The sequence below is a fragment of the Triticum urartu genome, chromosome 4A, assembly GCF_056163025.1.
Source record: "Triticum urartu cultivar PI428250 chromosome 4A, HENAU_Tu73, whole genome shotgun sequence".
Taxonomy (NCBI): Eukaryota; Viridiplantae; Streptophyta; class Magnoliopsida; order Poales; family Poaceae; genus Triticum; species Triticum urartu.
The window spans coordinates 608,770,922-608,782,827 of NC_141876.1; the positions used below are offsets into that span (position 1 = coordinate 608,770,922).

The 11,906-nt window shown below is 43.5% G+C and overlaps 1 protein-coding gene across 1 annotated transcript; it reads left to right on the forward strand.

Moving 5' to 3' along the window:
- The first annotated feature begins 10,677 nt into the window (after positions 1-10,677).
- On the forward strand, positions 10,678-11,232 carry LOC147977290 (uncharacterized). Its single transcript, XM_087521121.1, has one exon. It carries the CDS (start codon positions 10,678-10,680, stop codon positions 11,230-11,232), a length of 555 nt encoding a protein of 184 aa, XP_087377247.1.
- The last annotated feature ends 674 nt before the right edge of the window (positions 11,233-11,906 follow it).

Below are 11,906 nucleotides of genomic sequence, written 5' to 3' on the forward strand. Positions count from 1 at the left end.
CATTTCACGAACTTCTTTCAAATCCACGATATTTTGCTCAAATTTTGAGATTATGAACCTTTTTGTGAATATTTTTATTGCATGGACTCTTTTCAAATTCATGGAATTTTTTGTTTTTCATGTCTTTCTATTTTCATGAACTTGTCAACTGTCAACGTGGGAACCGACCAAGCCGAGTGAACCATCAAATAAAAAAAACTCAAGCAAACAAGGACCCATTTTTTAACGAGCGATCAGGAACCGGGCCAACGAAGCAGGACCCTTTTTTTGAGCGAGCGATCAGGAACAGAGCGAGCAAACCAGGATGTGCTCGGTTTTAAATTTTCACTTTTCTTTTATTTTTTGATTTTTTTCCTAATTTATAATTTATTTTAAAATCCTTGAACAGTTTTTAAAATTATTTATTTTTCTCAAAAAATGAAAATTGTCAATATCGGATTTTTTTAATTTTTTATCCGTGAATATTTTCCTAATTCTAAAGCATTTTTAAAGTTAGTGGACTTTTTTCAAAATCAAAGACATTTTTTTTAAAATTGACTAACATTATTTGAATTCACTAGCATGTTTCGAGTTCACGAACTGTTTTTAAAGTTAGTGAACATTTTTTGATTTTTTGAATCTTTTAAAATTAACAAAGAAAGCCAACCTATTTTCCACGGAGACAAAGACCTGTAGCAGCGGGAAAAAATATCGACCCAAAAAAACAACAGCCAACAGCAAGCGACGAACCAGCGAACGGGCGAGCAGCTCAGCCACGGCCCAGGCGGCGCCCCCTGTGCGCTATAGCAGCAGCTCGGCGCTGACGAGAAACTCCGGCGAGGAGGAGCTCCCATTCCGCAAGGAAGGCTGACTGAACCGGCTACAACATGCAGGAACACAAATACATCCGACCACCCATAGGTTTATTCTCCACACAAGCAAGCTTGAAAAACCCAGTCCTGTTCTTTATTTGTACATAAATTATATAGAAATATAAGCAACAACAGCCGTCCATGATGCTCACTCACACGGTCACACCAACCGTTACATACCAAGCAAGCTTGAATAACCATTACATACCAACCCTATATTCAGCAGATATAATCCGAAATACAAATAAGCCAAGTCTTAAAAATCAAGAGTAACCAATGGAAAATAAATATACACACAGGACACGATGTATGTAGCAAGTAGAAACTGGGATCAGTCCTCTTGGGGTGATTGAAAATAATTCTTCCATCAGATCTAAATGTTTCAGCTTCTGCTTTCCATCTTCATTCTTCCATCAGTATGAAAATAATTCCAAGCAAGCAAGGCACCAGCCGCATAAATCATATCCTGGATCGGCAGAACAAATATGGTACACCATGTGAATTTGACAAGTATTATCCAGGTTTGGACCGAAGGATGAAGAAAACAACCGGGGGCAGGGGGGTGTTTAATTTAAGATAAATGCTTTTAGTAAAATAAAAACAGATGAATGATAAGAATCTGTAGTAGTACCTCTAGCACGTCACGATGAGGAACACTGCATATGGGCAACGGCCATTTTAATTCCCCAGCATCGGCCTGCGGCTCTGTTTTCCCATGAGAGTAAGTATAGGACGGTTGGGATGCAGCAGCTGCAGCCTTGCTTTCTGAATCTTCGGTGACAAACAGTACCTTTGCCTTTTTGAGACATGTGAGATGCTCAATGCCTAAATAGAAGCCATAACCTTTTGCTACTGACGGAGCAAATGAGCCTGGTTTTTCTCCAGGTTTTACTTTGTTTTTTGTTTTGTTTTGTTTTATTTCTTTTTTCTTCTTTGATTTTTTTTCACTTTTTTGGTTTTTTCTTTTCTTTCCTTTTGTATTTCATTCTACATTCTTTTTTACAAGATCAACACTTTTTTTCAAATACTTGTTCAACATTTTTATATACATGATCAACATTTCTTCAAATACTCGGTCAACATTTTTCAAATACTCATTCAATTTTTTTTTCAAATACTCATTCAACATTTTTTTTCAAATACTCGGTCAACATGTTTTAATTCTTATTCCACATTTTTCAAATACTTGTTCGACATTTTAAATACTTATTCAAGTGTGATTGAGCACTTGAATGTCTTCCAATGCCATATAAATCAACTTTCAGCTATGAAGATCAACTTTGAGGATGAGGTGCAAGCATTGTTGCTGCTGAGTTCCATGCCTGATAGTTGGAACACGCTTGTTGTGTCACTTAGAAATTCAGTTTCGGATGAGAAGCTGACTTTGGAGATGGTGAAGAACAGTATGTTGAATGAAGAATCCAGAAAGAAGGAAAAAGGGTGATGCCTCTTCTTCTGATGCGTATGTGGCTGAAACCCATGGGAAGAATGAAAATCGTGGACGCATCAATACAAGATTTCAACAAGGCAAAAGCAAATCCAGGGGGAGATCAAAATCAAAACAGAGAAAAGATATTACTTGCTTTCATTGTGGCAATCCGGGAAACATAAAGAGCGAGTACAGGAAGTACAAAAGAGAGCTTGCAGAGGGGAAACTCACAAAGAAAATCGAGCAAAAGGCTGAGACCAGTTCAGCCAAGACTGCAACAGATGAGGACTATCTAGTCATTGAAGATGAAGATTGCTATAGTGTTGTTCGTGATGAGGCCATGAGTTGGGTTGTGGATTCAGGTGCGTCCTTCCACATCACATCACACAAGGAGTATTTCACATCTTACACTAATGGTGTTACTGGCCAAGTGAGGATGGGAAATAGTGGTTTGTCAGCAATTGTTGGCAAGGGCTCTATATGCATTGAAACAAACACAAGTTGCAGACTAATGCTCGATGATGTGAGGCATGTTCCTGACATAAGGCTGAATTTGTTGTTAGTGGGCAAGCTTGATGGTATCAAACATCCTAGTTATTTTGGTGAAGGAAAGTGGAAGCTCACCAAAGGCTCTTTGATTGTAACTCGAGGAAGTAAGCAAGGTAATCTCTAAGTGACTAAAACCAAGTTGTGCAATGAGGTGTTGAATGTTGCTGAAAAAGACACTTCGGTTGAATTGTGGCACAAGAGGCTTGGATATATGAGTAAGAAGGGCATGCATGCTCTTGCTCGCATGGAGTACCTCCCTGAATGGAAAGGTATATCCTTGAAACCTTGTGCACATTGTTTTGCTGGCAAAAAACATAGGGTTACATTTCGTACACTCCCTCCACATCATGCAGAAAATGTTCTTGATATTGTGCACACTGATGTTTGCTCCATGACTGAAAAATCTCATGGTGGAGCATTATACTTTGTGACTTTTATTGATGACCATTCCAGAAAGGTTTTTGTGTATGTGCTGAAACACAAATACCAAACGTTTGAAGCCTTCAAGGAGTTACATGCCAAAGTTGAAAGAGAATTTGGCAGGAAATTGAAGTGCGTAGTGCGTGAGATCAGATAATGGTGGTGAATACAGAGGTCCTTTTGAAAGGAATTGCAGAAATGTTGGCATCAGGCTTGAGAAGAGTCCACCAAAGACACCCCAGCTCAATGGTCTTGCAGAGAGAATGAACATGACACTCACAGAGAGGGTCACAGCTATGCTCTCTCATGCCTGTTTGCCTAATTCTTTTGAGGCTGAAGCATTAATGAATGCTATGTATGTGGTTAACCTATCTCCCTCAGTTCCTCTTGCAGGTGATATTCCTCAAAGAGTTTGGTCAGGGAAGGAGGTATCATACAAGCACTTGAAGGTATTTGGTTGCAGGGCATTTGTACATGTTCCAAGGGACGAGAGATCCAAGCTTGATAGCAAGACAAAGCAGTGCATCTACCTCAGCCAACCAAGTGAAGAGTTTGGCTACAGGTTGTGGGATCTAGCAAATAGGAAGATTGTGAGAAACCGAGATGTGGTGTTCATTGAAGATTAAACAATAAAAGATATTGGGAAACCAAAGAAGCCAATGACTAGCACACCTCATGTTGATATGGATCCAATCTGTCCTCCTCTTGTGCATGACAATCATGGGGGAGATGATGACACTGAAGACAATGGAGATGCAACTGATCAAGGCAGTACAAGTCAAAGTGGTGAGCGGCCATCAAGTGATGATGATGATGAAGTTGGTAATGATGATGCCAACAAAAATCCACCTGATTCACCACCAGTGCAGCAGCAAAGAAGAAGTGAAAGAGGTCACATTCCTTCTTCTAAATATCCACCACAACAATATGTGTTGATGACAGATGCAGGTGAGCCCTCATGCTATGAGGAGGCAATGTCTGATGAGAACAAAGAAGAATGGTCAGAAGCCATGCAGGATGAGATGAATTCCCTGTATGAGAATGATACTTTTGAGTTGGTGAATCTGCCAAAGGGCAATAAAGCACTCAAAAACAAGTGGGTGTACAGAGTGAAGACTGAAGAAAACACCTCACATCCAAGGTATAAGGCCAGATTGGTTGTGACAGGATTCTGTCAGAAAAAGGGCATTGATTATGGTGAGATATTCTCTCCAGTGGTCAAGATGTCTTCGATCCGAGTTGTGCTTGGCATGGCTGCCACCATGGACTTGAAAATTAAACAACTTGATGTGAAGACAACATTCTTACATGGTGACCTAGAGGAGGAGATATACATAGAGCAGCCAGAGGGATTCATGGTTGTAGGCAAGGAGCACTTAGTTTGTAAATTGAAGAAGAGCTTGTATGGATTGAAGCCAGCTCCTCGGCAGTGGTACAAAAATATTGAGTCTTTTATGACTGGGCTTGGTTACCATAAAGCACAACCCGATCATTGTGTTTTTATAAAGAGTTACGTCGAGGATGACTTCATTATTCTCTTGTTGTATGTTGATGTAATGTTGATTGTTGGAAATGGCACAAAGAGGATTGCTCTCCTCAAGAAGGCATTGAGTAAATCATTTTCCATGAAGGATTTAGGACCAGCTAAGCAAATACTTGGCATGAAGATCTCCCGTGATAGATCAAAGATGCTGCTTTGGCTCTCACAGGAAAGATACATTGAGAAGGTACTTGAAAGGTTCAATATGAAAGATGCAAAATCTGTTATCTCTCCGCTTGCAGGCCATCACAAACTGAATTCAAAACAATGTCCTACAAGCAAGAAGGAGAAAGAAGAAATGAGGAAAGTACCTTACCAATCTGCTGTGGGCAGTTTGATGTATGCCATGGTATGCACTAGGCCTGACATTGCCTATGCAGTTGGAGTTGTTAGCCGAAACATGACAAATCCAGGTAAAGCTCACTAGGAAGCAGTGAAGTGGATTCTCAGGTATCTCAAGGGTACTTCTACATCTTGTTTATGCTTTGGAAGCGGTGATCATGTATTGCAGGGCTATACAGATGCAGATTACGCAGGTGACAAGGATCGTAGGAAGTCCACATCTGGATACCTGATGACTTATGCAGGGGGGAGCAGTGTCATGGCAATCAAGATTGCTGAAATGTGTTTCTACATCAACTACAGAAGTTGAGTACATTGCAGTCGTTGATGCTGACAAGGAAGTTTTGTGGATGAAGAACTTCTTGCAAGAACTCGGCATGAAGCAAGAGAAGTATGTTCTGTTAAGTGTTATTCATCTTGCCAAGAATTCAAGCTATCACCCTCGAACCAAGCACATTGATGTGAGGTACCATTGGATTCGAGATGTCGTGAGTTCCAAGTTGCTGAAACTTGAGAAGATCCATACCGATGAAAATGGTTCGTATATGATGACTAAGATATTGCCAAATGAGAAGCTACAAGTATGTTGCAAGGTAGCGGGCATGGCGGTGCCCCCCTCATGAGTCGGAGGGGGAGTTCTGTTGGGATATCCTCCTCATGTGGGCTATGAGTAGATGGCCATTTGAGGCCTTTTAGGCAGCCCAAAGAGGTGCAGAAGCCCACTACCCATTAGGGTTATGACCTAGGGTCATTTTGGACTTTGCACATGAGTGGATGGGGTGCTTTACCCTCCATCCAGCAGCCACCACGAAGAATGACGAAAATTAGTTCATCCTCCAAAAGAGAAGAAGAGAGAAAAAGAAACAAGAGAGCAAGGGAAGAAGAGGAAGATTGAAGGAAGAAGTAAAGGGAGCTCCTCCCCAAGGTTGTGATGGTCCAGTTCCACTACCTTGCCTCCTTCAAGCTTCGGTTCCATCATCTTTGATGAGATTGTTCCAATCCCTAGTTCTTGAGCCCCAAATCTTGTTGTGTCCATCCAAGATTCAGAAATCTTGATGTATGGGATCCTCTAGTGCTGTCTAGAGAAGAACTTGTTGTATCCCACATCTGATAATAGTGAAAGAGGATTGGGTGGCTTCGGCCCGTGGTTTTTCCCCTCAAGTTGAGGGTTTTCCACGTAAAGCCGATGTCCCTTTGTTGATACTTGGTGCTGTTCAGAAACTTACTCCTACCACAAGACACTAGGCTGAGGAGTGTTTTTTCTGCTGCTTAACATTTTCTGCCTCCATATATGCTGCTGCATATGTTTTCTTCCGTGCTAAGCAACCATCCTTGAGTTAGTACATAATGTGGTGTTGAGATTACTTTGTTTCCGCTGCAGTTATCAGTTAACCACAAATGCATTTGTATGCTAATTCTCAACAAGTCCTCACAATATAGTGGACCCAAGATTGGAAGATTACGTCAGGGAAGAGGTGGAGTTGGTACTGAAGCTTGGCCTGCTATGCTCGCATTCAGAACCAAGTGTAAGACCTTGAAAAGGATGCACCACTGCCAGATTTTCCAACCAGAGTTTTTTAGCCTTACCAGCTAGGACGGAGGTTTTGATCAATGGACTATGCTAACGACCAGTCGACTGGTCGTTAGCGACAGATCCGCACGACTAGTTCCTACGTAATCATTATCATCCCACGCTCGCTTTCACTGATTTTTTTCCTTCTCTCAAAAACCGTAGTAAATTGCTAGTGGTTTTTTCTGGTTTTTCGCTGCATAATATGAAAAGAAAATAAAAGTGCTTGAAAGAGGATTCGAACCCAGGTCTATGTAATACCTATCAAGCATAATAACCAACTAAGCCACCTTTTATTGTCATCTATTGTAGAATGACAATGTTATTTAAACCTTTCTTATTTCTGCCATATCAGAAGAAAAAAATAAAGTATGGCTTGGTAACTTTGGCAATGACCAGTGTGATAACTATGGTCTGAGCAACATGATAACTATACCATGATAAGGCTGGTAACTACAGTAGGAGAAGGTTAAAAGCATGGGGAAGTATGGTAATTTAACATAGAAATTACCGGTGAAATGTTTCAAAAACTTTTTCCCCTTGGATGAGAAAGACACCATGGTGTTTAAACGTAAGATATTAGTTATCAAGTCTACAATGATACATCATCATGTTATTTACACAGAAATTATTGGGTGTATGGTTTTCAACAAAAAAATTTCAGGTCAAAAGTTACAGTGGCGTTTGTATGGGAGTTATCAATTTTGTATGTTTCTACTACCATGTTATTTACACAGAAATTAGCGGGGCATCACCCCCCTCCTCGCCACAGTCGCCGTATTTACCAGGATCAGGTACATAAGTTATCAAGTCTGTGATGTGTGAGTTATCATGTTATTTGCATAAGAGTTATCGTGGTATGGTTCAACAACTCCTCCCACACCTACCCCCACCGACAAAGTTATCAGGACTGGGTATATAATTTATCATGTCTACGATGTGTGATTTATCATGTTATTTGCATAGAAATTACCGTGGTATGTTTCAACGACTCCCCCCACCCCCCCACCCCTACCCCCGCCGACAAAGTTACCAGGACTGGGTACATAATTTATCATGTCTACGATGTATAAGTTATCATGTTATTTGCATAGAAGTTACCAGGACAGTGATGCGTAAACTATCATCATATTTACACAGAAGTTATCGAGGGTATATTTCATCAAAACCCCTCCGTCCGGCGGAGGGAAAAGTTATTATGTTTGCGGTGCGTAAATTATCATGATATTCACACGGAAATTACCAGGGTATATTTCATCAACTTTTTCTGGTTTAAAAATTACCATCGTGTTTGCATGTAAGTTATCAGGTCCGCGGTGCATAAATTACCAGGCTATTCACATAGAAAATTACCGGTTGGTATATTTCAACAACTTCTTTCACCTCGGGCTAAAATTATCACGGTGTGTGTACGTAAATTATCACGTTTGCGGCCCAAAAATTTGTTGGAAATGTGCCCTAGAGGCAATAATAAATTGGTTATTATTATATTTCCTTATTCATGATAATCGTTTATTATCCATGCTATAATTGTATTGATAGGAAACTCAGATACATGTGTGGATACATAGACAAACACCATGTCCCTAGTAAGCCTCTAGTTGACTAGCTCGTTGATCAATAGATGGTTACGGTTTCCTAACCATGGACATCGGATGTCGTTGATAACGGGATCACATCATTAGGAGAATGATGTGATGGACAAGACCCAATCCTAAGCCTAGCACAAAGATCGTGTAGTTCGTATGCTAAAGCTTTTCTAATGTCAAGTATCATTTCCTTAGACCATGAGATTGTGCAACTCCCGGATACCGTAGGAATGCTTTGGGTGTATCAAACGTCACAACGTAACTGGGTGATTATAAAGGTGCACTACAGGTATCTCCGAAAGTGTCTGTTGGGTTGGCACGAATCGAGACTGGGATTTGTCACTCCGTGTAAGCGGAAAGGTATCTCTAGGCCCACTCAGTAGGACATCATCATATGCGCAATGTGACCAAGGAGTTGATCACGGGATGATGTGTTACGGAACGAGTAAAGAGACTTGCCGGTAACAAGATTGAACTAGGTATTGGATTCCGACGATCGAATCTCGGGCAAGTAACATACCGCTAGACAAAGGGAATTGTATACGGGATTGATTGAGTCCTTGACATCGTGGTTCATCCGATGAGATCATCGTGGAACATGTGGGAGCCAACATGGGTATCCAGATCCCGCTGTTGGTTATTGACCGGAGAACATCTCGGTCATGTCTGCATGTCTCCCGAACCCGTAGGGTCTACACACTTAAGGTTCGGTGACGCTAAGGTTATAGAGATATTAGTATGCGGTAACCCGAATGTTGTTCGGAGTCCCGGATGAGATCCCGGACATCACGAGGAGTTCCGGAATGGTCCGGAGGTAAAGAATTATATATAGGAAGTGCTATTTCGGCCATCGGGACAAGTTTCGGGGTCACCGGTATTGTACCGGGACCACCGAAAGGGTCCCGGGGGTCCACCGGGTGGGGCCACCTGCCCCGGGGGGCCACATGGGCTGTAGGGGGTGTGCCTTGGCCTATATGGGCCAAGGGCACCAGCCCCAAGAGGCCCATGCGCCAAGAGAAGAGAAAAAGGGGAGAGTCCTAAAGGAGGAAGGCACCTCCGAGGTGCCTTGGGGAGGATGGACTCCTCCCCCCCCTTGGCCGCACCCTTCCTCGGAGGAAGGGGCAAGGGCTGCGCCTCCCCCTCTCCCTTGGCCCTATATATAGTGGGGAAAAGGAGGAGCAAACCAATCTAAGGCCTGGCGCCTCCCTCTCCCTCCCGTGACACATCTTCCTCCTCCCGCAGCGCTTAGCGAAGCCCTGTTGGAATCCCGCTACTTCCACCACGCCGTCGTGCTGCTGGATCTCCATCAACCTCTCCCTCCTCCTTGCTGGATCAAGGCATGGGAGACGTCTCCGTTCCGTACGTGTGTTGAACGCGGAGGTGCCGTCCGTTCGGCGCTAGGATCATCGGTGATTTGAATCACGACGAGTACGACTCCATCGACCCCGTTCACTTGAACGCTTCCGCTTAGCGATCTACAAGGGTATGTAGATGCACTCTCCTTCCCCTCGTTGCTAGTCTCTCCATAGATAGATCTTGGTGACACGTAGGAAAATTTTGAATTTCTGCTACGTTCCCCAACAAAATTACCGTCTTTCATAGACGACCTACCACCTTCCCTTCGTCAACATCTCCTACCTCTCCGACTGAATATTCTTTAAAAGAATCATTGATCACATCACCAAAATCATCTGCGCTGTCATCCGAGTGTTGACGGAGATACCTACTTCCATCATAAAGTGGAACAACAACGATAAAATAGAGAAAACTCATGGAATTAAAAAGAGAAAATGTATATTTTATAAGAAATACAGTACTAAATATCATCATCAAATAGTTTAGCTTTATCCAACTTAGCACGTACCTAGACAGTATGGAGTGGTTAGTGTATTGAGGTCTTCCTTAGCTTCATGTCATAGGTGCTCAGTTCGAGCCCCCGCATGCAATTTTTCTTTGCCCAACCTGCTCTATTTTTAGATGGTTATTAATACCTGCGGAAAAAAGGAAAGTGCAGGTAATTAATTCAGCGCGAAAAAAGGGAAGTGCGGGCGGGAAGGTAATAATCAACGTGATTTCGGGAAGGAGCGAAGGGATTGTTTCCGCGGCACACGTAGGACTACAGTTAGTTTCCGCTAAAAAATCACGCTCGTGTGATCCAGATCCAATGATGCGCAGATCGTTCGGATCTGTTAGCGAATTTCCAGTTGGCAGAAGAATAGCTTTCTCGTTGATCAATATATCATGTCGTGCCCCTCTGTGGCGACTGCCACAACAGGACATTCTGGAGGAAGGTGATAAATATGGTAACAGTGGCGGCCGGTCAGCTCAGTGTCGTGCATGCTCTCTTGCTCGATGTTCATCTGTTGGGTGTGCATAATTGTCGCTTCATGGCGTGGGGAGGCGACCTTACCTTCAGCTCCCGGGCTGCTTTTCGTGTTCTGTCGCCACACGGCGTGCTCGACCAGGACTCCATCGACATCTGGGGCTCCAGGCTCCCTAGCAAAATCAAGATTTTCGCGAGGCTACTGGTCGGCAATCGGCTTAGCATTCGGGCTAACTTGTACGCCAAAAACTGTGCCTCTTCTCCAACATGTGCCTCCTGCCAGGCGGAGGAAATGGCGGACCACCTCTTCGCTGCATGTCCTCGTGTGGCTCCGGTCTGGGCTAGGCTTGGCCTGTGCACCTTCTACTCCGTTGGTGAAATTCTCTCTACTCAACCCTCGCTGCAAATTGATGCTGCTGCCTGGAAAGATGACCTCTACATCCTGATGTGGAGCGTGTGGAAAGCCAGGAACGATGTGGTCTTCAACTCCATCATATGCGGGACTGGCGACGTCCTCCGGCGAGCGGCTGACGATACGCTTCTGTGGTCCAAGCGCTTTGAGACTGGACCGAGGGAGCAGCTCCTCCTGTTTCGCTCCTTCCTTTTCTCAGCCACCTAGTCTTCCTCTCTCTCTTTTTCTGTTTTTTTTGCCTCTTATTTTGATGTTTTTTATCTCCTCGATGGAAAACACTGTACGACGCTAAGTCATATATGTACGATTTTTATGTGAGAGATGGGTTTACTCCTCAACCCAGCCCGCATATACTGTAATAGTATTTTATGAACTATGGTATGAACTGCTAGTACAACAAAGGTCTTAATATTTCATTTGGGTATATATACGCCACGCATGCCATATCCCATTGTTGTCGGCAAATATTTATATTGCTCTCGTACAAGGAGAACCGAACTTGTGCGGCACAATCCTAAAATAAATATTACGTGTTCCAAGCAGGTGCTAATGGAAGGTTTAGGGTTTGGCGACTTGGGGGCATCCGCCGCCGCCGCCGCCACCACCAGCTGTCGGCTCCGCCGACGATGTTTCCATGTGCGCTCCCCGGAGGCACTATGGACCTGTTGCGGCTACGTCCGCACGCCTGTCGCTGGACTCCAGAGTCCTGGGCGACCACGTTCTGAATTGTTCGATGGAAGGATCCACGGGATCGCACGCCGACGGGAATCCGGCTCCGGTTACAAACCTGACGCCTACTCCACGACCATGGCCCTTACAGCAGAGGCTAGGGTTACAGAAGGAACTCACAGCGGCAAACTCTTACCACCAGAGCGAGTCAA

Excerpts from the sequence above, each read along its gene's own strand:
- LOC147977290 (XM_087521121.1), top strand. The coding sequence starts at position 10,678 with ATGGCGTGGGGAGGCGACCTTACCTTCAGCTCCCGGGCTGCTTTTCGT.